Raw genomic sequence first — 25665 nt, 5'->3', positions numbered from 1 at the left:
GTGTGGCTATCAGCCAAGGACCTGCTTTTGCGTGGGAATCCCTGCAAACTCACTTCTCACTACATCGGGCCATTCAAGGTCTTTCCCCGCATTAACCCTGTCTCTTATTACCTTGCCCTTCCCCCATCGTTGAGGGTCCACCCAACTTTCCATGTATCAAGCAAATGGGGGATTCTCAGGGATGTGAGTATGACATCTATGAGGTGTTTTGATAGAATTTGAGACAAGCAACACTCCCCACCCACCTTTTACCTTACAGATAATGCTAAGCTCTTTAAATATTACTACTTCAACCTAATAGAATTTAATATGATCGTCACATCTAATATCGTCAACCTTCATTTAGTAATAAACAAACAAAACAATCATAATGTCCAATCATGACCTAGATAAGTGGTTATTCATATTCCTAATTTCTAAAGCTACAGCATATTTTTAATTGATTCTTTTAAAAGCTGATCTAAGAGTTTGAAATGGAACACATACAGGCCCTCAAATGTTGCTTGTTTTCATAGCAAAAAAGATAGTCCAAGGCAAACTAAGTCCTCCCATGCAAATTCATGAATATGATATTTTAATGTGCACATACCTCCAATACACACATTTACAGATAGTACATGTAAATAAATCCAAAGGACTTTTACAGGACTTTAATATTGCTAAGTCTATGTATGAGGTACAGCCAATAAGCCTTCATCAGGGTAATGTGAGCTTTGACTTTCAGTCAGCAATACTACCAAGAAAAATGGAGGCTTTGTTAGATGTCCAATGGTCAAAGCCTGATCTGTAACTCGAGTACTTCGAACCTCAAGTATGGCTCGGCTTGAAATACATTACTTCAGGTCTCATGGACGACAAGCATCGAGACTATTTTCTGTCCTGGCTCCCAGATGGTGGAATGAACTCCCACTTGCTGTCTGAACAGCAGAGTCCCTTGCAGACTTCAAACGCAGACTAAAGACCCATCTATTTGCAGAATATTTAAAGGACAACTGACCATGCTCCCATATTGACTGACTAGATTAGTACTTATTGTAGGGTATTGTTTATTTTCTTTAATAAACTCTAGCACTTGTTTATTGCACTTATCATTGTTTAAGATAGACCTTATATATGTTGTACTTCTAGGTATCAGCATTGATCCCTGTATTCTAGTTCATTGGTATGTTGGACTCTAACCTACTGTACTGTACTAGGATATATTCTATGAGTAAATGACAAAGCACTTTTGTAAGTTGCTCTGGATAAGCGCGTCTGGTAAATTCCGTAAATGTAAATGTCCCACTTGAGGAAAAGGGAGCAAAGGTCAAATGCCAACCAATCATATTATTCTAGAAAATTCAGTACCTGCAGAGTCAGGAGGAGATTGGATTTTTTGCCTTTGCTTGCATAAGATGCAATCCATATTTGATTATAGGTACTTCCACAGTTGCATTGTCCTTACTCCACCCTGAGTCACTGCTTGTTTCTTGTTAACACTAGGGAACATGAATCTGTTATAAGAGTGCTTCTACAAATAGCTGCAAATGGGAACGTGTTCCATCATACTCTGATGCATTACTGGAGCAGAAGCAACAAAATAAGGAACGTTTGCAAGGATGTCTTTCTTGTAACAAATAATGGCGTTCTTAATCTACCACATCTTCAAACCCTAAATAGAACAAAATATGTTTGTGATTAAAATCAATTAACACTGCATCTTTCTTTCTTCTTTTCCAGATATCTGTGTATGACCATAAAAACCCAGAGTACAGATCAAAAAGCCATCATGTCCTTAAATATACAATATTGCGGCTCTCGTGAAGGGTGATGGAGTTTAACATCAAATCTTTGGGAAATATGGCACATTGGTTCCATCTATTGATCTCAGTGGGAATATTCACCTCATTCCTTCAGTTCACCCTAAACTACAGTTTCAAGAACTGCAATGAAAGTGTAGACTCAAAGAAAGCAATATTTAAATGTATAAAACGGCAAGCACAGACAGTTTCTGCGATTGTGGATGACATACCCCCTTCTGCAACAAACATTACAATCTCTTACTGTATTCTCTCAGACATTCCTTCAGGAAGCTTTAGTCACCTGCCAGAACTCAAGATTCTCAGACTTGACTGTAATCGTATAAGGAAAATTAACGAGGATGCCTTCATTCACCTAATGCATCTTCAAACCCTGAACTTGTCAACCAATGCCATATCCTATCTCAGTCATTCTTCCTTTAGAGGCCTCCATAATCTCACCAACTTGCTCTTGGATGACAACCAACTGAAAAGTCTTCCTTTAGACCTGTTTTCTAGTTTGACCAGCTTAAAGATTTTGGACCTACGTAGGAACCAGTTATTCAACTTCTCAGCTGTGGTGCATTCAATAACACACCTGTCAGCTCTGACTAAACTGAAGCTTTCCTTCAACAGTCTAAACTCCTTGCATCACTCAGCCAGTCTTCCACAGTCACTTGCCACCCTTTACCTTGATAACAACAATCTAAACACTCTGGGATGCAGTAGAGAATTTCTAAGTAGTGTCAAAGTGTTGGATTTCTCCTATAACAAATTTCTATCATCCAGGGCTTTTTGGGGTATGAACCTGAACAGTCTGAGGTACCTGCGATTGCATTCTACCAATGTTTCTATAATAAAACTCCTCAAGTGTAATTTCACAAAGGTGCCACCTCAATGCATAGATTTCTCTGGTTTGGGAGCAAATAAGCCCCACTTTCTGTCTTCACTGTGTAAACAACTGTCACACTATCCAAAAATACATATACGTAATATGACCCTTCAAAGTAATGGAATAAGGACTCTGAACAAAACTATGCTCTCTAATTGCCCTAAGATCTCTGGGATCTTGGACCTCTCATACAATGAGCTGAAAAACATAAAATGTTTGGAGTTCCTCAAAGATCAAAAACAAGTGAGGAGTCTCAAATTTGAACATAACCACATAACCAAACTATTATCTTGCAAGACGGCAACCAACCTGAGTTTACCCAACCTTAAAGAACTGAGCTACCGCTACAATCGCATTTTATACATTAGTGCATTTGCTTTTATTCATGCACCCAAAATAACAACACTTCTTCTTAACATAAACATAATTGCCTATATGGACAAAAAAGCTTTGAGTGGACTTAGAGACCTTGTTACACTCCGTTTAGACAACAATCTTTTGAGTGATCTTTATGCTGAGAGCTTTGAAGACCTTCACAGTCTTAAGACACTCAATTTGCGCAATAACCGAATTGCTGTGATATTCAACAATACCTTCCACTCCCTTGGAAATCTGACCATTCTAGATTTAGGTGGAAACAAGATAGCACAGTTGATGCCCCAAGCTTTTAATGGGCTTGACAGCTTGGCCAATCTTTACTTAGACCGTAATCGTCTTGAAGCTATTGATGATCAACAGCTTGGAAGGCTTCATCGCACATTACAAGTGCTAGATTTATGTGGTAATTCTATCTGCTATTACACAAAACAGCCATACTCTCCATTTGTAAATTTAACAAAGCTCATTGACCTGAAATTAGATGGACAGTTACCATATGGCATCTCCATATTACCTAGCGCATTTTTCCGTGGCCTTACTTCCCTGACAAGACTTTACCTTAGCAACAACCATATCTCTTATTTCAACGCTGACATATTTGATGACCTGAAAAGCTTAACCTTTTTAACATTAGACAACTCAGGTGCTGGTGTGACTCAACTCAAGCCAGGTATTTTCAAAAACCTTCAGAAATTGGTGACATTATCTATTGAGAATATGGGTGTCGAGTCATTTTCAGAAGAGGTATTTGGTAATCTCACAGCATTGAAAGTGCTCCATCTTAACCGCAATGCTCTGCAAACAATGGACATACAATTGCTAGAAAACCTAACTAATCTACAGTACCTAGACCTGCGAAATTCTCCACTCAGCTGCAGCTGTCTCAACAGTGACCTACAGAATTGGACTAAGAACAACCAGAAGGTCCAGCTTGTATACCTTTACGATTTGTCTTGCCAGGATCTCAATGGGTCAAACTTTTACAACTTTGAGACCGATGTCTGTTATCTGGATCTTGGAGTGTACTTGTTTGCCTCCACATATTTTGCAACAATTGTATTAATTCTAGTACCACTGCTTCATGTTAAACTTTACTGGAAATTTAAATATGGCTACTATGTATTCCGCTCATGGTTTGGGGAACAGTGGCGTCGTCTCCGGGAGGAGGAAGAAAAAAGCATGTATGATGCTTTCATTTCTTACAATTCAGCAGATGAGAAATGGGTGATGGAGAAGTTGCTGCCAAACCTGGAAGGCAATGGGTCTTCATTCAAACTCTGTCTCCACCACCGTGACTTTGAGCCAGGTCGCTACATAGTTGACAACATTGTTTCAGCTGTTTACAACAGCCGCAAGACAGTATGTGTTATCAGTCAAAGCTTCCTCCGTAGTGAGTGGTGCTCCCTCGAGATCCAAATGGCCAGCTACCGTCTTTTTCATGAAATGCAGGATGTGCTCTTACTTGTCTTCTTGGAGTCTATACATGAGCGACAGCTGTCCACCTATCACCGTATGAGGAAAGTTATGTTGAAAAAAACCTATCTACAGTGGCCACAGCCAGATTGCACAGATCCGATCAATGCACAAGAACTATTTTGGAAGCAGCTCAAGAGGGCAATAAGTAGTAGCAGCAGATGCCAAGAAGAGCAATCGGAGGTAGATTTGCAGATGGGGCAGCCAACTGAAGGAAACATGGAAGAAAGAGGCCATTTTGGAAGCCAACCCAACCTGATGCCCTAAAAAAAATATAAACCTATACACACATGACAGGCCTCCAAATCATGGTCATGGGACCAAGTCAAGTAACATTTAAATAAGACTATGCAAAGAACACAAGTACATATCTGAACATGTCTTAAATATTCACAGGTCATATTTAATGACGAAACATTTTTGACTAATTTTCAATTTTGTGGTATGGTATATTTGAGCCTTATTAACAAGGGCTTGATAAATAGAATCTTGTGAAACAAAATACCAGTATTGACAGGAATTGCTGTAATATATTTTGAAGAAATTATGTTGTAACCAAAGAATTCTTTATTATAAAATATGAAACTTTTATCTGCATTCTTGCTGAGTTAAAATTGACTTCAGTGTATGTATAAATCTTGAGTTAAAATGTCTGAATCCATACAAGAACTTCACTCTAAACACAGAAAGATCTGCAGTTCCAGATTTTAGAGCAATGCAGTTCAATTCAATACAGGTTTATGCATCCTTAGTATGTGGGCTTTCATGTTAATATATTGAAATCGCAGTAACACATAATAGGTTAAATTACAAAAACAACATATGGGATATGAAATATCACCTGGCACATAATGTGCAGTCACTGTCTTAAACGTTACAAAGCAATGTCAAACACAGTAAGCTTTTTTCCTGTTTTTTGAGGTATGTTCATTAGATGCAAATATACAGGTGTACTTGAAGCTATAACAAATGGTTATTTGTTCTTCATGTGTTTTAAGACTTTATTAAGTCTTTTGTCATTTAGTAAGAACTGGTATTAATTAAACACAAATATCATGCTATAGTGATTTTGACATGAAGCAAAATGATCTTCAAACAGAACCAAATAAGCATGTCATACAATTATCTGTCATATCTACACAAGATTTTGATCTGTAATACACTCCAGTATTAACAGTATGCTGTTTAGTTACAGTTATGGAATTTTAGAGCTAGATTTGTGTTTTAGAACTGAGTTTGGTCCAAACCTGAAATTAAAGTATAACTCTCAATGTGACTTTGTTTTTTATTATTTGCAGCCGATGACTGTTTCAAACAAAATTACTTTAACAGTGGGTATGCTATCTTTTGTCCTCCGAGATCTATAGTGTGAGGAACCGCTATGAAATAATACATAAAGTTTTTATCAACTTAAAATACAAAGTTGCATCTGTATGTAGCTCTGTATGTAGCAAAGCCTATGACCAATACTGAATACAAGAAGTGTTCTGAGGCAAAAATGAATAAAGACCACTTTCTTTGTCTGACTGAGTATAAAGAGTCATAGCAGACCTTTCTTTTGAGTTGATGGAGTTCAAGGGATGTGGAAAGCGATAATAAGGCTCGTAACGGAACCCTTCAGGAGGAAAGAATGCTGAAACAGTGGAGGAAGCACCAACCAGTGATCTCTCATTGGAACTTTCCAGTTTCTGCTGAGGAGACCAGTCCCTCAACTCTATCAAATGATCTAATGGTGCATGGGTTCTATTCATATTTTCACCATCAAACAGGAAACCTAAATTTGGGTCACTTCTCCACTGTTCAAACAGTTCATTGCAGTCTTTTGACTGTAGTTCACTTCTGCCCAATTTTACTTGTTTCCATGAGTGTAGGGAAAGTGGATCAGAGGTCAACTCCTCCCAATTATGAGAACTTGATGTGAGAATTTCAGAGCCATTAAAATCCTGATGCCTGGGAAATCCCTGTGTGTTGAAATGTTGCTTTCCTCTAGGGGACTCCTGAGACTGTGCTCTTATACTCCACTGATCCAACTGTAGACAGTAAACATTTACTAAGCATCAACCTGCATCTATACACAATTAAGGGCAACAGAAAAATTGTAGAGCAGTATTTTTCAAATCAGTTTAACAATGTTAGTTTGACCTTTCATTAAGTTGACTTTTACTCTGTGTTTCCAACAAAATGGGACTCATTTTAAGTCTGCTAAACAACTTACAATATCTTGAAATGGCAGCTGACATTTCATGAGAAAATCCTGAGGTGAGTATGTTCCCCACGCTTGCCTTGACATATTCCACTTTGCTGCTCTTTCAATATTCTGAGTAGAATTTTCTCCCACATATTTTCTTTGTGACAAATGTTCTACAACACAAACATTGAATAAATATTACTCAGAGAATTTATCATAAACATATACATTGTGCTGTTATAATCCCTTATTTCAAGGTGACTTACCTGCCCAACTCTCCATATTTGCATTTTGTTGGCTATCTTCATTTTTCCATGCATAGCTGAAACCCATGTGTGTGTTGTTCCCATATCTTTGCCCTGAGTCAGTGCATGCTTGTTGAGTGATGTGTCGTGAATATGGCCTTTCCACACTGAGGTGCGAGTGTAGCCTATGCAGGCTGTGCTGGAGCTGGGAGCTGTGCCTCTCCTGCAGGGTCTGCAGCAGTACATCTCTGCACTCTGTCAGCAGGGGGCAGCGTCGTCGTAGTGGAAGGAAATCTAGAGTCTGACACAGACGAGGTGCCAACCTGCCCACTACTTCTGGATTTTGATGACGACCTTCAGTTGGCTGTGCAATTTTCTCTCTGTCCAGTGCAGGTGAAGCGGTTGTGAAGGATGGATGACCAGAGTCAGATTGTGAAGCAGCCATACTTAAGAGTACTGACTTTGTAGGATTGCTGTCTAATTTTGGGGTATTTACAAAACCATGTCTCTTATCATTGGCAGCAGCAGGTTTTGTTGTTTGTTCTTGATCATGTGATTTTAAGGTGTCTTTCATTTCTGGAGTGATATAGGGTTCATTCTGGTTAGCTTTAGCATTGGCTGAGCAGGATTTATGGACATGTTCACACTCTAATGAAGACAAAACTACAGGTTCAGTCCTTCTCTGACTACAAGGGCTTCCAGATCTGCTAGTTGCATCTACAGCTTCATGAAGTGTTTGTGCACAACTGTGCTTCCTATCTGTTTTATACAAAGTCACAGAGACTGTGTCTTGTGAATTAATCTGTGAATGAGCCATCTGATGAGATGATATATTTCTAGGCCTCTTTGATTTCTGATCTTCCTGTATACATCTACCACCTTCACCTGATTTAGACCTAGAAATCAGCAGAGGAGATGATGGGAGTGAGGGGGAGTTGTATAAAGTATCTTGCCCTGGCTGATTCTCTTTGGACCTGTGCTTTTTCTTCTGCTCTTTTACAAGTCGCTTGATGTCCACAGACCTCACCTGATGACTAAAGAGGCCTCTGATAGATGTAAGACGACCTTCAGTGATGACACTTATCTTCTGTTGAGGAAGCGGCTTAAGAACTGCCCTTTGTTTTTGTAAATGTTTCACTGAATGACCATAGGGGCAATCCTGTAAATTATAACACCATGCTTTGTTTTTGCTTCCTTTTTTACCTTGTTGATGTCTTTGATAACAACTACTGCTGTCCTGCCTTCGAATCTGGTTCCTCTCTTTTCGTGTTTTGAGTCGTTTTACCTTTTGAGAAATATTGCAATCATCATGTCCTGTCATTACAGCAAATTGATTTGCAGCAGGAGGCAGAGAAATCCGCACTGCAGGACTTAACCTTGGCCTTGATATTGTTGCTAAAGATGTTGAGGACATTCTGATTTTCGGATAAAGCTCTTCTGTCACCGTGGCTCATAGCTGTTGAAGTGCACACAACAAAGAGAAACTGTTTGGAGCACTTTTGAAGTGTTGCTACAAACCAAACTATCCAGTGTTTTGACAAACATCCATTAATTCTATTTCTCTTTCTTTTTTACAAAAAACAAACAAAAAATGTTAACTTCGGGCTTCAACCAACTTAGGTAACCTAATAACTGAATTTCTTGTATAGCCTCAAGAAATACAAAGAAAACATGCTACTGACCATCATCTCTAAGAAAAGAAAAGTCGTTAGCGTTAGCTAACCTAGCTAGCTTGTTCTGGTCGACAACAGGGGCACTGTCAATAGCCAACAGCTGGCATCAATTAGTTATCGTTATTTAATTAGCCATTTTTGTCGGCACCAGAATAAATAAAGGTTTTTACGGTTATTCTATTTTCTCATACCTCAGGTGTAGGGCTTGTTTTTGTGCAACACTTAAGGAGAACTAACTAGCTTGATAACTTTTAAATACAGCTACATTATCTATGTTCGCTAGCTAACCTACCTAGCTTGCTGTTTATCTAGTAAAGATCAACATCCTCCCACCGTTAATTTGAACACTCCGTTGCCTGGTAACGTGGATCAGGTGTGTTGGGGGCGTCAGCTAAATTGAGTGCATAGCTTTTTTGGACCCCATTTCAAATGATGCATCAACAATAAATAATTTTTTAATCACTAAATATTTCATTTTTAACGAGTGCACAGCTTTTTCCTTTTTTTACATGCTGATATCTCTGCCAGACCCTCTATAAATCTGTAACTTATTCAAGATTCTTGAAGAATCCAACCTAGCGTTAGTTATCTGTGATGCATAATATTTACAAGTCATTGACTGTGCGCATATGAAGCGCAGTTCTGCAATACCCACTCACACATATTAATCGTGGCCTTATGAAGACGTAAAAGTAAGTTACAAAAGCTTGTAATTGGTAAGAATGGAAAGTCTTAAATCGAGTAATTTACATAAACATTTCAAGATGGTCTCTCTGGGCTCGACTTAACATGCCTTGATAAACCCTACGCTGACGTCAATTCCTGGGTTAAGAACAGACTCAGGGGGTTGGTGGTTAGCTGTAGCGCTAGCTACAGGTAAGTACAATTGCAGTTTGTTTATTATTTTAGTCAGTTATTCTAAAGTGTAAAAAAATGCTGTTCGTATTGCGTCTCATAATTGGATATCGTGCTAAATTAACGTTAGCATTGACTGAATAAAATGCACATCAACGACCTAGCTAATTATATAGCTAACTAGCGGTTAGCTAGCTATAAACATTATATGCTTACACGTTAGCCATTGGGTTTAAACGATCCTCAGACTTTCTGCCTGTAACCAAACAATGTGAAAGTCCGAGTACACAAACCCGTGAATTTCAAGCTAACACATTGTTTTAGGTAGAATTGCAGGGTAAATCTGCACCTGTTTCGTTCGCATTACGTTACTCCATTTCATCATGTAATTTTGATGTTCTGTTCTCCCACGCAGCTTACGTTTATCTAATATTTTTAAAGAACAGTTTGGCTGCACTTACATCAGCTGAGTAAAGTAAAATGTTGCACAATTCCATGTAACAAAAAAGATGCTTTAATCCCACTGTATGACTTGTGTATTTGCTTTTTATTAGAGTGACGACAATGAGCAGCGGAGATTCTAACCCTGCAGCCACACCCATACCTTGTGAGGATGTACAAGGCGATGGACGATGGATGTCAATGGTGAATTTGCATATTCATACATACACGTGTGCATAGTGCTCTCTGTTTTGGTTCTGGTTTTCATGATGCGTAGCTTTTTTTAATGTGACCAGTTTATCATTTTCTCTCTCTGCAGCATAATCGTTTTGTCTCTGACAGTAAAGGAAAGGAACCCGATGTTCTTTTTGTTGGAGACTCTCTTGTCCAGTTGCTCCATGAGTTTGAGGTATGCTACACTCTTTGTTCCAATACATACATAAACCACTAACAATTATAAACAATGATTCAGACACATTCATTTACTTATCCATCAGTCTTGAAGTGATCTCAGTATACTTTGAGCACGTGTTGGGAGAATGCGGATGACTCCGACAACTGCGTATCTCGTTTGAGTATTTTATGGAAGTGTCCTGACACAAGCAGATAAGAGCATCTTAAAATAACTTTTTATATATACAAAGCACCTTGGGCTCACTCACTCATTCACTCACACTTTAGTAGGCTTATTTTTCATAAAGGGGTGCTATTAGTACTAATGTAGCTTTACTACACAACTCCAGTAACTTCAGTACATGAAGCTGCAGTGGCAAGATGAAACAAACAGAAAACTCTTAATAATGAGTAAACCAAAACAGCATCTTTATTTTTCTTTTTAAAATGACATGAATGAAATGTATCAGTAAAATCCTTCCTCTTTCTTTTGAGATTATAATGTTGGGGCAGGGGTAGCAATATCTTCTACATCTGTTAGAGAGAAAACCACTGTTCCCACCCCAATTCAACTACATGTATGTATGCGTATTTTATATAAATAAAATTTGTTGACAGGTGTGGAGAAAGCTATTCTCCCCACTCCATACTCTGAATTTTGGGATTGGTGGTGATGCAACACAGCATGTTCTGTGGAGGCTTAGTAATGGAGAGCTGGACCACATCTCCCCCAAGGTAGACTCTTCTGGCTGCTAATTTGTTGAGATTGCTGTCTATTACCACATATTAATGTGCATTACAGCAAGATAAGCCAAATTCTCTGCAACAGATACAGTTGGTCAATGTATTTATAAGCATCAAGTTGTGTGGATTTGTTTTTGTTTGTTTTTTTTGTTTGTTTTTTTTTACTAGTATTATAGTAGTTACTGCTATAGTTATTATTGTTATTGTTGCATAGTATTATTGATTGACAATATGACCTTTTTCGCCTCTGTGTGTAGGTGGTTGTGGTGTGGGTGGGGACTAACAACCATGGCCATACCCCTCAGCAGATCTGTGGGGGTATCATGGCCATCATTGATGTGATCAACCAGCATCTTTCTCAAGCTCACATTCTTGTGCTGGTTAGTTCATTCTTCTACTGAGAAATCCTTTCTGTATTCCACCGCTTCACTTTAAGATGCGGAATTGTTTACACCATGAGCAGGTGTCTGACTTTGACTTTGTTCTTCCCTCTTTCCTGGCAGGGTGTTCTGCCGAGGGGTAAGAGTCCAAACCCGCTGCGGGAGCGAAACAAGAGGGTGAACACTCTGGTACAGGACAAGTTGGCGTCTGTGTGCTATGCCTCCTTTTTGGATGTGGATCCTGGATTCGTCCACTCAGATGGCTCCATCTCCCACCAGGACCTGTATGACTATCTCCACCTCACACCACAAGGCTACCAGAAAGTGTGCGAGCCACTGTATATGCGCATTAAAGCCCTGCTAGAGATGCATGCACCCTGACTACTACCTTGAAAACGCACTGGTGCCCAGATTTCCAGAAAGTCTGCCCCACACTGGTATTAAAGCACTATTGGAGATTAATATCCATCACATAGAAATGATCAAGAGCAGCATATAAACATGCACAGGATTTTTGTCTAACACTGACAACCATCCTGACTCCCACTGAATATACTGTTCTATCTATCTCTCTATCTATATATTAAAAAATGTATATAAATAAAAACAGTATAATCACACATGTAATTCACACCACTGCACATTAATTCATGTTCAGTTATCTGCTATAAACAATGTATCTATATAATACATTAAACATCTAAGTGATTAATTACAATTACATTTATTATCTTGTTCAACTACAATGCCAAAATTATGTTGCTTTGCGTGTGTGGTAGATTGGTATGTCATGCCATTTTTGTTTGCCTTTAACTACACTCAAAGGAAAAATATTTTTGAAGCAATGGTTCTGAGTAGAAGTCCATGCTGGAGTCTGCCCAAATAACAATGACAGATGGGTTTTGGCTCTTTTACTTACAAAGAAGAATGAGTGCCATGGATAAATACACCTTTTCACTTTAAAATTTGACACGGAGCCTCCACTCATGTTACCTGGGTTAGAAATGGGATGGACAAGGTTAAGCATCACAGGAATGGAGGAGTAGGCCAGGGGATGTTTCGCATTTGTTGTCAGTGGCTACAATGGTTCTGTGCCTTTTTTTTTTTTCTTTTTTTTTCCCTCTTTTCTCCTGCAATGACCATTATATTTGTGTTTTATGTGTTTATATGCAAGTTGTAATGTCTGTTCTGCAAACTGGAAGCACGGGAGAATTGCACAATGTGTATCGGCAAGAACCCTTTGGGACCAAAAAAAGCTCCGATCCCCATCTATGGGATCAATATCTTTTACCTTGTTTGTGGGTTTCCATGTTCCAGGAAACCTTCAGCCACCAAAAAATGTTAATGAGGAGTAGGTCAATCAGGTATGTTTAGAATACGGAAAACAGTAAAAAGTAGTACAGAAGCCATCCAGGGCTTAACTTGCAGAATTGTTAATTGCAGAATATTTGATTTTGTAAATGGCTCTAATTTGGGAGTCTTTACTCCTATTGCAGTGTACTGGTAACCTGCTTCTCAGTAGTGTCCTTCTCTATGTGGTAATGCTGCTCTATGCTGTTGATGGATGACCTTGGTTACTATTAAACTCTTTTAGTCCTGGACCCTGCATGAGTTGAATTTGGGATCACATCTGGAGTTGCATAATGCAGTACTATGGAGATGCAAATCTGTAAACTAGTTTAGAATTGATACATTTAAATATCTTTCATGTTAAAATACTGTATTAAAACCATGGAACTAGGCAATGCCTTTTTTATTGAGTGAAAATGTTTTGTTAGGCTTCGAGTTAGAATTCCCCATTGCTATATATAGCATAATAAAGTTTACAGGAGTATAAGATGACTGCCCATTAATGTCCTTGTCACCACTGATGATTATGCAGTCTGGCTGCATTGTTCTATTAATGTTGAACATTCTTCATTTACATTTTGCTATAGCAATATGATTGATCATAATTCAGTATCATAAATTGCCAAGAAGACTAAGTTGAACCCTGGACAGTGTAAAGGGTCCATGAGTCAATAAATCATGCGCAAGGAGTCATGATTAATTATAAGGGATTGTGAGAATTTTTCTTCTGCAAATAGATGTTGGTGAAGATAAGAACACTAAAGTTTGTGTTACTGTTCCCAGAACCAAAGGCATGACATCCTCAATCACAGCTGCATTCAGGGAATTTTAGATGCTTAAATAGAGGCAGGCAGACTTGATGAACCTGAGAATCTTCCACCGGCAAATGGAGATATACAGATATCCAACTATATCTGTGTATCTCTGTCAAAGAAAGCGGTAAATCACCTGCGCATATGCTCTCTTTAGTATTTGGTTACAGCTAAAGACAAGCACCATTATCCTGTAAGTTTCACCTTTCATTTATTTACATATGTATTTATTTCTTCCAGTCATTCTTAAGATCTGGTGTTGACAAGCGCAAGCTAAAAATGCCAGTTAGCAGGATACTATTAAAGTTAAACTGAGTTTAAGTTTGACTCAGACTATGTAGTTTGTGTGACTAGTGTAGGCTTTACATATTTGTACTGGATATTTTGTAGTATTTGTGTTTATTGCATCTCTGAGGATTGCTTACTAAATAAAGTGCAGAAGAACTGGACTTCAGATTTGGCCTACAGGAAATTTACATGATTCAAAGGGCTTAGCTTGTCTGGCACTAATGTGGAGTTTTTGCCTGATGATCATCAAGGGTGGTCTATCATTTGTCATATTATTCACCTACTGAAGCGCATTCGTGTCCAGTGAGGATGAATGTGGTGTTAAAACTAACCCATCTTATCCTCCCTGTAAAAACAAGACTATTTTTCTTTCATGACATGACTGTGGTATCTACAGAGGTATCATATTCTGTTTTCTCACAGGTGAGCGGAGGCAATAACGTGACAGCAAAGTTGGAGTGTTCCCTTGGTCTCATAATATTTCAGTTAATTTATAATCCATTATATGGTAAGAGACAAAATGAGTTGCAGTGTGCATTCCATTTTGACAGCATTGCGTTTCAACTAAGATCTTTGGCATGATAAAGTATAAGGATGGATATTTTCATGTCCAACCTGCATGGAAACCCTAACCAGAAAATTTTGCAACTTTGAAAATTTGGCAGCTTGGTGCCTAGAAGATGTGAACTTATTGTCAACGTGTCAGCTCTGATTCTGCTTGTGTTACAGTAAGTTCAGGCATGCTGTATGAAAGCAGACAGCAAGAACCTCTACTTATAAACCCAGAACCTGCTTCACCTCAACAGACAGTGCTTTGCTTAGTCTCTGTGCAGCCCAGGATTCCACCCAGAAATTTAAAATAGTAATTTTAAAAAAACTGATTTGAACTTATTAAAACTTGGTTTCCTGTTTTGAGAGAATATGAGATTCCTGATGTTCCTGATGGTCTTTGCTGTCATGGTGAGCTTCAGCGCTTTTTGTCAAGGTACTGTATTGTATTCCTTATAACTTGGTATAATTTGATATTTTGGTTTTAGTTCTCAGCAGCAGCTAAACCCAAGTAATGTTATACACACACACAAACCATAATGATGAAAAATGAATATCAATGTCTACCTATTTGAAAAACATGCTATGAAAGCTTAAAAAAAGGTTTTCTTGTTCACTTATATACATGGGTGTATTTGTCCTTACAGAACTTACAGACTCACAGCTGTTACTTGTGGATTGTAAGTTGACATGGATTTGTTCAAATTTTCATCAGTGGTCAGGTTGTGTTAAAATATCACTAAGTATGCTAATTTAATAAATATATTTTAGTGAAATCCAGTCAAACAGGCTGATGTTACTGGTGAGTATTAAAATGTGTAACATTTTTACACCAAAGGGAGTATGCTTTTTCTTTGATACTGAATTATTTTCTTCTTAATGGAAAAATTAAACATGAAGTATTGTTTAATACCACAGCCTACACACATTATATCTAACCTGTTTATCTGAGCCATATTAAAAGGGCTTTTAGAACAAAGTGGGTGCAAAATAAATGATTTGCTGAGCAATCCTCTTTCTGTGTACATAATACAGCACCACCAAACCCTGGAGATGCAGTGAGGTCTGCTGATATCAACAGCCAAAACCCCAAGCAGCAGGATGGGTCATGTGCTTGCAGTGGTGAGGAGTGTTAGAGTGCATGGGACTGCAAAAGATGGAGCTGCTTATGAACCAGGAGTATAGGACATACTGGGCCTTACAAAAATACACAGAAAGCAGCAAGTGTGTTTTTCTGTAGGTCCAAGCATACTGAGATTAAAACCAGAATATGAGAAAGCAGTGTGAAATATGAATTATTGTTTTGCTGTGTTTTGCTACAAAGCTCCTTTGTTGTCAGTGCTTGGAACACTTGGAACATCTGCTATGTTTTTCATTTATGATTACATTCTCTTGGTTAGATAAGGAGATACTCCAGTTCTCACCATTCTTAGGTAGTATTTACATAATCGTCTTATTTTATCCTTAGGGAAAAATAAAACACAGAGCAAGTGTCCCTGCAAAAATCAACGCCATTCAAGTAAGTCGCTCACTCACACAGGCATCACAGTTGTCTTGTTTTTGTGAATTTTATCCTTCTCAACTAAATTCTTGCTGATTGGTGCTGCTGTTGTTATTGGTGTTCTTCATTTACTCTCAGGGGTACTCTGGCCGGCATGGAAGGCCCAGTACAAGAACAAAGGAAGTTCACCATACAAAAAATGCAAGAAACATAAATCAAAGCTTGTCAGTACTCCAATTTAACACTCATTCTTAATGTCATATTTAAACTCATCTGCTATGCTAATGGTAATTTTTTTCTACTGCTTACAATATTATATATTTTTGTAGCCATGGCTATGCATGCAACTACCCTTTACAAATTCCATAACAAAGGCTGTCATTTTGACCACATCAAAATATTTTATTTTCTATAAATATTATGCATTTTAAGTACTGACTCTTTAAATCACTGAAATAGCATTGTTCTACTGCTGGCCTATAAAATTAAGATATAAAGATATATTTACAATTACAGAGATATAGAATTAACACAGTTTTCACAAACACATGCTCTGTATTGTGAAACATAATATAAACTATATCAAAAAGCATTCTATTTGTATTGTTTCCATTATGTATAAATTCAAAACAACAAAAGTACACAATATTCATATATCTGTTAATAGGTAAGTATAAATACAGTACGTTAAGGCAAAATACAGCCAGAAATATAGACTGGCATTAACTAAATTGTGTACTAAATTCATGTTTTAGTTTAATTTTAAAAGAATTTTAAGGTCTGAAGAAATGCATTGGAGATCTCAACAATTGTATTTATCTCAGTACAGCCAGTAAAGTAGGAGGAGTATACCCTGTATAAACACGGCGGATATGTATTACACCAGTCTACCTTTTACCCTGACTTTTTTTGTGGATCTAGTACTTTTGTGTGCACTACTGGTGGAGGTACCAGCAGGATAATTGGATTGCTCATCACTTTTGCCAAATATGAAATTCCTGAGATTTGTCTGGTAGGCACCATTTTTCAAGCATGTAGAATCAGTGAAATATTTCTGGAAACTGGTATCTTTGGAGAAAAAGCTGATAAATTTAATCAGATTTTCAGTATACCTTATAGGTAACTCCAAGCGTATTGATTTTGCTATTACAATGCATCTGAGAAACTAAAACTGATTTAGGGTCCTTCTTGAAACTGTTTCTGGAAGAGAAGGATTTATTTATACAAACAAACAAACAGAAAAGAGTGATCAGTATTCCACTTACAACATTGACACAGCAAGAATAAACACAAGGCTGGTAGTCAGCAGTACACTAGCTTGAAGAGGGACCACTGCACTGGGATCTGTAGAGTAGATACATGATATGGTGAAAAAGCTGCCAATAAATCCATAATGAACTAAGATTATAAAATGCCACATAATCCAAAATGTTTTTCTGCATAAACCTTCGATCAAGCATTTGTAATCTTTAATCATGTGAAGATTTGCTATGTTACCTGAGTTAATGTAGACACCAGAGAGTGTGACATTGGTCAGCGGGTTTCTGGCCACACAGGTATAGTTGTTGCCCAGGGCCGACATGGAGATGATTATTTTGGCCCCCTCTCGAACATCAGTGCCGTTGTCGACAATCCAGTAATAAACACTCTGTGGCTGAGACTTTGCATCACAGGTCAGTGTAATGTCATTCCCCACTTCAACTGTAATCATCAGGTTCACGGGCCCATCTGTTCAGCAAGAGAACAGGGAAAGTCAGGGATCAATGTTTTATCGGTATAAAGGGCATACATCATACATGTATCTTTGGAACAACTATGTCTCGAAGGGCTGTGTGTTTATTATCCAGATTACTAACCCAATCGTGGCTAAATTTGTGTGTAGTCTCTTTCGCATACTAGAAGCTTCAGAAGTATAAAGCAAATAAAAAGGTGAAAATTACAGAAAAACTCACAGTTAGCAGTTAGCTTGTACGATTTACTAACGTGATTTCCAATTGCATTTTTTGCAGCACACTGATATGTCCCATCATCGATAATCAGCAGAGGTTGGAAGGCCAGAGTGGTGTTGTCCATAGAAACAGTGGCAGTGCGTGTTGTATTGAATTTCAGGCCATCTTTAAGCCACTGAATGCTGCTGTAAAAACCTGTTATGTTACAGAAGAGCTGCAGATCTTTGGACGCCAGAGGAATGAGCATGCTTGGAGTCACCACCACGGAGTAGATGCCCTCTGAAGAAAAAGCACAGGGCAATATTTCACCAAAGTGGTACATCTGACTAAAATCATTATATAGGAGAAAGATGAAATTGTGCAAAAGATGAAATTGCATTTGCTTATTATTTTCCACCCTGTTGAGAGCTGATGTGACAGTTCTTGATGTAATAAAATATTAGGCAAAATTGGATAAAAACCTACCAATGACAGTTAGGTTCCATGTAGCACTGCTGCTTCTGTTTGTGATGTTATTGTGGGCCATGCAGGTATATTGTCCACTGCTGTTTAATGAAAGAACTCCGGTCTCAAACACGGGGCCCTTTGCAACATTGGAGCCACTGAAGTACCAGGTGTATTCACAAGGAGGTCGAGAGGGGGCAGAGCAGTTCAGTGTCACACTCGAGCCTACCTCTGCTATGTCTGGGCCAGAAATTGTAGAGGACCATGGACCATCTAGGAAACAAAGTGGCAAAGATGTCATATTGCTGTCTGCTGAAATCTTTACTTGACCTAAACTGTTAATTGTAAACCTTTTCTTTATTATGAAACAGCCAAAAGGTAGGAGATAAGACATGTTTATGCAAAAGTTTAAAGCAAATAAGTAAAAAAACAATTATGCTTCATTACAGTTTATTTTAAAGGAAATAATGATATCTATAATACTCACAGTTGACTATCAGTCTGTAGGACCCACTGGTCATGTTGCTCACAGAGTTGCTGGCTACACACTGGTAATCTCCATCATCAGAGAGAGTGAGCTGGGTGAGTGTGAGTGTCTTGTTTTTGTTGGAGAGGAAGATCCTGCTGTCAGAATGCAGGTACAGCCCATTCTTCTCCCAGTAAGTGGAGTCCACAGGACCCACGATGTCACAACTCAGAATGAAGGACATGTTGAAGATGGGCTGGTTGCTAGAAGGCAGCACCATTGCAGATGATATTATGTCTAGAGAAAACAGATTTTTAACAGATTTATTTTTTACATTCATTTAATTACCTTAATTTACATTCATTTAAATTCATTTATTAGTAGTTTTAATATCGCTGAGTGTCTTGTTGAATTTTCTGTTGCATGTATTTGTTCTGCAAGTATGTGACCTTGTGCTTCTTAGGAAAAACATTTAACTGCATTCTGCATTCTTCATTGCTGGTCTTCAATGTCTTACAACATAAAGCATTATGTTATGACATTTATATCATATGAAGTAGTCTTAAGCCCTACTCAGATGAGAAGTTTTAAATGGAGACGTGGAGTAACCTAATATTGCTACAGGATGTCTGTAAAATGAATGACTGATTCGCATGGGATAAGAAATCTGACTGATGGGAGTGACTTCTCCATTTACTGATGTCACCTCTTATAACACTCTTATAGTAATAATTAAGGGTTAGTTTGAAAATTAGCAGGCATCATGTTCATAACACGTATGTAGGTTATAGGCCTTTACTTAATTAAGCTGCCGGAAGCATCTAGCTTGTCTTTTGCATTTGAATGTTGTACGTTGTACAACACCTGAGGTTTGCCACAGACTTGAACGATCCTAGGTATCTGTGCCATGCATGTCGAAACTAAATGCTTCTTCAAGTGCATCCATACTTGAGAAAAATTGTGGAAAACTCATTTTCCACAGGATATGACAATCGGCATGGGATTAATATAACCTGGGGTTATATTTTATGGTTCGTTTTACTGAAGGTAAATGGCGCTTGAATTTTACTGACGTGGGAGCATGCAGTCAGTAAAAATGTCTCACATGGCACATTCGGATGGGACTAAAATCTGTGAGAAAAGCTGGTAATAATTACATTACCGCACATTCCCTTGTAAAACGATTCATGTCTGAATAGGGCTTTAAACTGTTTATAGACTCTTGGTTGATGTGTAGAAGTTGCTATACTGTATAACGAATATAAGGAATAAAAAATGTCTTTTTAGGGCAGAAAAAAAGCAGTCCATGTTCAGTTTTGGTCATACAAGACATTTTATCCCACCAATGACAGATAGGTTCCATGTGGCCTTGCCACTCCTGCTTGTGATGTTATTGTAGGTTATGCAGGTGTATTCTCCACTGTTGTTCAATGAGAGAGCTCCAGTCATATACGTGGTGCCCTCTGCCACCTTTGAGCCATTGAAGTACCAGGTGTATTCACTGGGAGGTTGAGAGGAGGCACAGCAGTTCAGTGACACTGAAGACAATACTGCTGCAATGGCTGGACCAGAAACTGAGGTGTTCCATGGTCCATCTTTGAGATAAAGAAATGCATAAATTAATACTTTAAACTATTAATGCTCTTTTTCCTTTTTATATCATTTTGGTTGGCTAATATTTAAGAATAACAGCATTTGTAAGTACTGCTAAGGACATTCTTCAATCAAGATGTTTTCTCAAAATCAGTGAAATAATTTTTTCAGATGTCACAGGCTTTAAATGAAGGGAGACTCTAGCAATGTTTATAATACTCACAGTTGACCATCAGTCTGTAGGACCCACTGGTCATGTTGCTCACAGAGTTGCTGGCTACACACTGGTAATCTCCATCATCAGGGAGAGTGAGCTGGGTGAGTGTGAGTGTCTTGTTTTGGTTGGAGAGGAAGATCCTGCTGTCAGAATGCAGGTACAGGCCATTCTTCTCCCAGTAAGTGGAGTCCACAGGACCAATGATGTCACAACTCAGAGTGAAGGACATGTTGAAGATGGGCTGGTTGCTAGAAGGCAGCACTGTAGCAAATGATACTGGGTCTAATTGACAGATGAATAGATGTTTCATTAGTCACTATTAGCACAAATCTTCCCAGATTGCTGAAGCTATGCCGCTTGATTTCATAAAATATTATACTCAACAGGAAAGAAAGACCAATGTTTATAAATTGCAATCTCACCAAGGATGAGGATGGTTTTGTTGGTTGTAGTGTATCTGAGAGTGACTGTATTGTGGGCAATGCAAGTGTAGCTTCCTGTTTGGTTCTGAGATGCATTTGTAAGCTGCAAGCTTTGTCCAGATGTATTAAGAAATACATTATTGTTGGACCAGAGGAACAAAGCTGGGGGACTGGAATCAGCAGAGCAGGTCAGAGTGATGTTTGATCCTGAAATGTACCCAGTCTTCTTTGGTATGACTATCATTGTCAGATTACTGGGACCATCTAAGGGGACAAAATACACAGTTTCATCTGCCCAAGAGTCCAGTCATTGTGGAAAAATATGTTCTTTCTAAATAATACACACTGAATATCCAAGTATAATGCAAAAATATCTTGTTAAATAAAATCAAACTGAGTGCAGATGTTAATATCTAACAAGTTATGTTTTTTATAAGATTGTTTATAATTTATTTAAACTATTTCTAGACATTTTCTATCAATCTTACTGAGTGAAGTTGGAAGATAATGTTACCTCCTCAGCCATTTATTTATTAGACTTGATAAAGTTTCGACAAATAGGTAAAATAACAAAGACTTACACTTATGGCATTTAGCTGACAAGTACCTTAACCACTGAGCTACCACTGCCCTGTATAATTCAGAGGCAGATATTTTGAAGTGTAAGGCCCTATAGGAGATTCATAATTTATATATTTTTATTTGCAGTGTCCGCTATGAATTGCTTCTGCCAAGATCATGAACTACTCCAACATAAGTGCAATGCCATACTCACAGCTGATCTTGAGGTAAATAGTCCCACTTGTTCCATTACTGATACCATTTGCCACGATGCAGGTGAAAGGACCCTGGTCATATCTTGTCAAATTGGTAATAGTAAGAATACGTCCATCACTACTAAGCTGAACACTGCCCCCACTCGTGAGCTCAGAGCTTCTGTTGCGCCATGAGAATTCCAACGGTGTTCCGTGGGCGGAGCAGGTGAATGTAACACTGTCATTAAACTCTACCAGATTGGTCTGACTCACTGCCAGAGATACATTTGTGATAGGCTCTGCAAATCACAAACACAAGGAAACCACTAGTTTCAAATTGCTACTTTGTAAAACTTTGCTACATTAGGTATTATCAAAATGCAGAACATACTAATTACTTTTCTTCACTCACTGGATATCATTAACCTGTCCATGGGCTTCAATCACTCAAAATGGTCTTGCACAAGTATAGCATAAAGATCGTTCAACAGTTCATTGGTTTATAGTTATAGTGTGAGTCACAGATGGCTATCACAATGTATTCGCAGCATTTATTTTAGCATATAACATGCTACATTTTAATTGGATAGATGGTATTTTTGCTGTATTTGCTTCAGTTGATGACTTTGGAACAAAGTGTACATTTAAAATGTCAGTCTCTCTCTCTCTCTCTCTCTCAGCCTTTATTGTCAGACAAAATGCCCTGTGAACTCCTGTTCATAAACAGGACAACAATTGTACATGCACATACTGTGCCAATATTTAGATCAGTGATTATGTATTTTCCCTGTAGGCCCATGATTCATTACTACCAGATCTCAAAAAGAATATGTGTAAATTGAATAAAGATGATGTTGGACTTTCTTGTGAATGAGGTTCTAGAAAAAGCCATAACAACTGAACCTGGCTATATAACTCAAAGTATGTTAACTATGTACCTAACTATTCATATGAATTTACACTGACAGAATCCTTTCAAAACCAGAAGGTAGTCTAAAAAAACTATTAAAAATTATATAAGCTATAAGATGGAGAGAGAATGATAATGACTGTATGTCTTCACAGCAATTTTGAATTTTGATATGAAGAAGTCTGTCAGGCTGAACAGGCAGAAGCAGAGTTGAGTGTAGGTTAATCCAAAGGGTTAATGATAAGGCTGACCAAACAGGCAGACAGTGCAAAAACGAAGCTGTGAAAACAGTTAATGGTCAAAACCAGGTCGAAAAGAAAATTAGACAGACTGGGCAGACAAGGGCAAAAACAGAAACCAGTAACTAAAACCAAACAAACAGAGAAACAAAATAACATGCAGGGACAAAACCGTTCAGAACATGCTAGCATACACCAAATAAGGCTTCACAAAGACAAAAAACATGTCTTAAATACACTGAAATAATTGGGAACAGGTGAAATCAATAAACAGGGAAATTGAAACAGACATGCGTGATCATGGCAGTCCAAGAAGAAGCAGATGTGACAAAAACACAGATGTTACACTTCTGCATACTTAAATTCAGTGTACTGATTTCTTTGTTTATTGTTTCAAGAAAATAAAAATAATAATCTGTTTGTAAATAATCAACAGGGTCAATAGTGTGTGAAAGTTTTGTTAATTACATAGTAATTGGTAATTAGGGTCATAATCTCTGTTAGAATAATTTAAGGATATGGGTTAAGATAATTATGGAGAAAGAATGTATTATTATTTACGTGTTTGGCTGGTTTGGTGTCATGTTACATATTTGGAAACTTACCCTGAACAGACAGTGCAACTTCTGCTCGTAAAGGTGGGATCGCACCTTGGAGTGTGTAGCGACCAGAATCATTCACTTGTAGGAAACACAGGGAGAGCTGGAGACTGGAAGAGTTGAATGACACCCGACCTGGAGAGCTGCCTTCCAGTATGAAATTTCCCGGGTACCAAAACACCATGACATTGTTTTCAAACAGCCAATTACCAGCTTCAATGTTCGTTGCCGGGTTCAGTGTCAGAGTGACATTTCCACCAGCAGCTACAGGGTTTGAGGATGGAACCAATGTCACAGGATATACACCTAATATAGAGAAAAAATCATTATTTTATATCATACCAGTATGGTTACTTTCCTCAGTTTCAGTGATGAATTTTTCTCAGGCAAACACATGACCAGGCTTCATATAATATATCCAACCAGAATACTTTAGATCTACTATAAACAAAACTTTAGACAGAAGTTCTCTCTTTGAGGAAACACCACTATTATGTGTCCTACAATACCTAATGCAAACACTTGTATATGCTGTTTTGTTATACTGAAGTATGAAAAATAACTCTTTATTTATAATTAATTAAAATATTAAATATAAATACCAGTTATGTAGATGATGAGGAAAAAGGTGAAGCAGGAGAAGAAGTTATACTCCATTTTGGCAATCCAATTTGGAAAAAGCCTCCCTACTTCACAGTACACCTAATGGACGTGAGTCTGGACTTTTGTGGAGTAATACAGGAATGATGCAATGATGCAGTCACCAGTGGCTGTGTTTCCTATGTTCAAATATTTGCATAGCTATTGCATTAGCAGTGATATATGCGTTATGTGTGACCCAACCTATCCCAAATCTCCACCCTAACCCATGCAAGCAGATACACACGCACACAGAGAATTGGGATTACAGGTTGGGTTGGATGTGGTGTATTGAACAGTGGTAACACACCTGTTTCTAGCCAGTGTTTTTAACATTACCACAAAAGGGGGTCTCCTAGCAAGAGCTCAGACCTTTGGGTTTATTTGAATGGTGTTCCACATTTGTATTTGGTAAACTAATCTGACTAATGATGCTCAAACAATAAAGAGGTGAAGAGGTGCAGGATGGATCTTCCACTTTTTGTCTGCCATTTCAAAGTGGTTGTTATTCATGGTAATTTAGTTTTTTACAGTTACATAGTAGTTTGTTTTGAAGAGTCGGTCAGAGTATACTTTTAAATTAAGCAAATAAATAGCATTGCAGCAATATAAACTAATAATACTATTTATTAACAACAACAACAACAATAATAATAACAACAATAATAATAAGCGATGATCAATAATCAAAGATAATTATCAGTTGCTGCATAATACGTGCAGAATAAAAATACTATTTTTTTTCATTTGATATGTAAAACTATATGATTTGACTTCATCCATAAAATTTGATTCTATTGTTCAAAATATGCCATTATTCAACATTTGAAGGCTGACCTGTTCTTTAGTTTAAGTTAACATACATTAAAATGCATCCATTCCTTCAGAACTAGGCCATAACATTGGATCTCATACAAACAGTATCAGAACATACACAATATGTATAAGAACATGCTAAAAACACACAGTGTCAATATGTTGGTGCCTCTTTTTATTTTAAACAATAATAATCTTTTTGAAAATTCTTACAATCTGCTGTTACTTCAAAATAAATTTCCATCTCAACTACAAGTTCCATAGATTATATCTGTCCCTGCCTCCTTGGAAAATGCTCAGTCATGTCAAATAGTGTTGACTCAGGCTCATTATTGCCTACGTTGTTCTGTTCCTAAATATGGGTCATTTAAAACACAATTCATACCCGTTTTTAAAATGTCACTCAGAGAAGCACATTTTGTGCTTTTATCCCTTTTTGTAAGTAACCATGACTGGGTTCTCATAGGAAAGTTTTTAGTTTGCCTTATTTATGCTTATCCCAAGAGATACATTCATATTGTACAATATAGGCAATATTTGCCTTCACTCACAAAGCCGTGACACCCGTTTTATACTGAGAAACAAGCAATGAGTAATTTGACTAATTCAGGTGGATTACCAATTTCATTGCAGGCTTCAACGACAATATATGATTACAGACTCACAATGTGGCTAG

General features: G+C 37.8%; 4 protein-coding genes across 6 annotated transcripts; 2 read left to right on the top strand and 2 right to left on the bottom strand.

Moving 5' to 3' along the window:
• Window positions 1–1809: 1809 nt before the first annotated feature.
• Window positions 1810–6044, top strand: tlr21 (toll-like receptor 21). Its single transcript, XM_027019463.3, has one exon. The coding sequence runs from the start codon at window positions 1810–1812 to the stop codon at window positions 4786–4788; it is 2979 nt and encodes a 992-aa protein (XP_026875264.3). The 3' UTR covers window positions 4789–6044.
• prr19 (proline rich 19) lies at window positions 5979–9226 on the bottom strand. The gene is made up of 3 exons (XM_081695841.1): window positions 6976–9226; window positions 6737–6882; window positions 5979–6551 (listed from the first exon to the last, which is right to left on the bottom strand). Exons 1-3 carry the CDS (start codon window positions 8366–8368, stop codon window positions 5979–5981), a joined length of 2112 nt encoding a protein of 703 aa, XP_081551967.1. The 5' UTR covers window positions 8369–9226.
• Window positions 9227–9364: 138 nt separating this feature from the next.
• On the top strand, window positions 9365–15562 carry pafah1b3 (platelet-activating factor acetylhydrolase, isoform Ib, gamma subunit). 3 transcript variants are annotated; one of them, XM_027019454.3, is made up of 8 exons: window positions 9369–9503; window positions 10037–10127; window positions 10243–10332; window positions 10935–11051; window positions 11318–11440; window positions 11564–14875; window positions 15087–15119; window positions 15475–15562. In XM_027019454.3, exons 2-6 carry the CDS (start codon window positions 10047–10049, stop codon window positions 11819–11821), a joined length of 669 nt encoding a protein of 222 aa, XP_026875255.3. In that variant the 5' UTR covers window positions 9369–9503; window positions 10037–10046; the 3' UTR covers window positions 11822–14875; window positions 15087–15119; window positions 15475–15562. The 3 variants fall into 3 exon arrangements, with proteins under 3 accessions (XP_026875256.2, XP_081551977.1, XP_026875255.3); XM_027019455.3 differs by lacking the exons at window positions 15087–15119; window positions 15475–15562 and having other exon boundaries at window positions 9365–9503; window positions 10266–10332; window positions 11564–13181; XM_081695851.1 differs by lacking the exons at window positions 15087–15119; window positions 15475–15562 and having other exon boundaries at window positions 9365–9503; window positions 11318–11434; window positions 11564–13181.
• Window positions 15563–16306: 744 nt separating this feature from the next.
• ceacam1 (CEA cell adhesion molecule 1) lies at window positions 16307–24299 on the bottom strand. Its single transcript, XM_081695840.1, has 11 exons — window positions 24137–24299; window positions 23541–23840; window positions 21807–22085; window positions 21032–21295; window positions 20616–20891; window positions 20143–20394; window positions 18821–19096; window positions 18355–18606; window positions 17893–18168; window positions 17438–17668; window positions 16307–17284 (listed from the first exon to the last, which is right to left on the bottom strand). The coding sequence occupies exons 1-11, from the start codon at window positions 24189–24191 to the stop codon at window positions 17202–17204; spliced, it is 2544 nt and encodes an 847-aa protein (XP_081551966.1). The 5' UTR covers window positions 24192–24299; the 3' UTR covers window positions 16307–17201.
• Window positions 24300–25665: the final 1366 nt, after the last annotated feature.

This window comes from Electrophorus electricus, chromosome 14 (assembly GCF_041902795.1).
Source record: "Electrophorus electricus isolate QZ-2024a chromosome 14, ASM4190279v1, whole genome shotgun sequence".
NCBI classification, from domain to species: domain Eukaryota; kingdom Metazoa; phylum Chordata; class Actinopteri; order Gymnotiformes; family Gymnotidae; genus Electrophorus; species Electrophorus electricus.
Note: the sequence above shows the minus strand (reverse complement) of the source record. Positions and strands in the feature narration are given on the sequence as shown.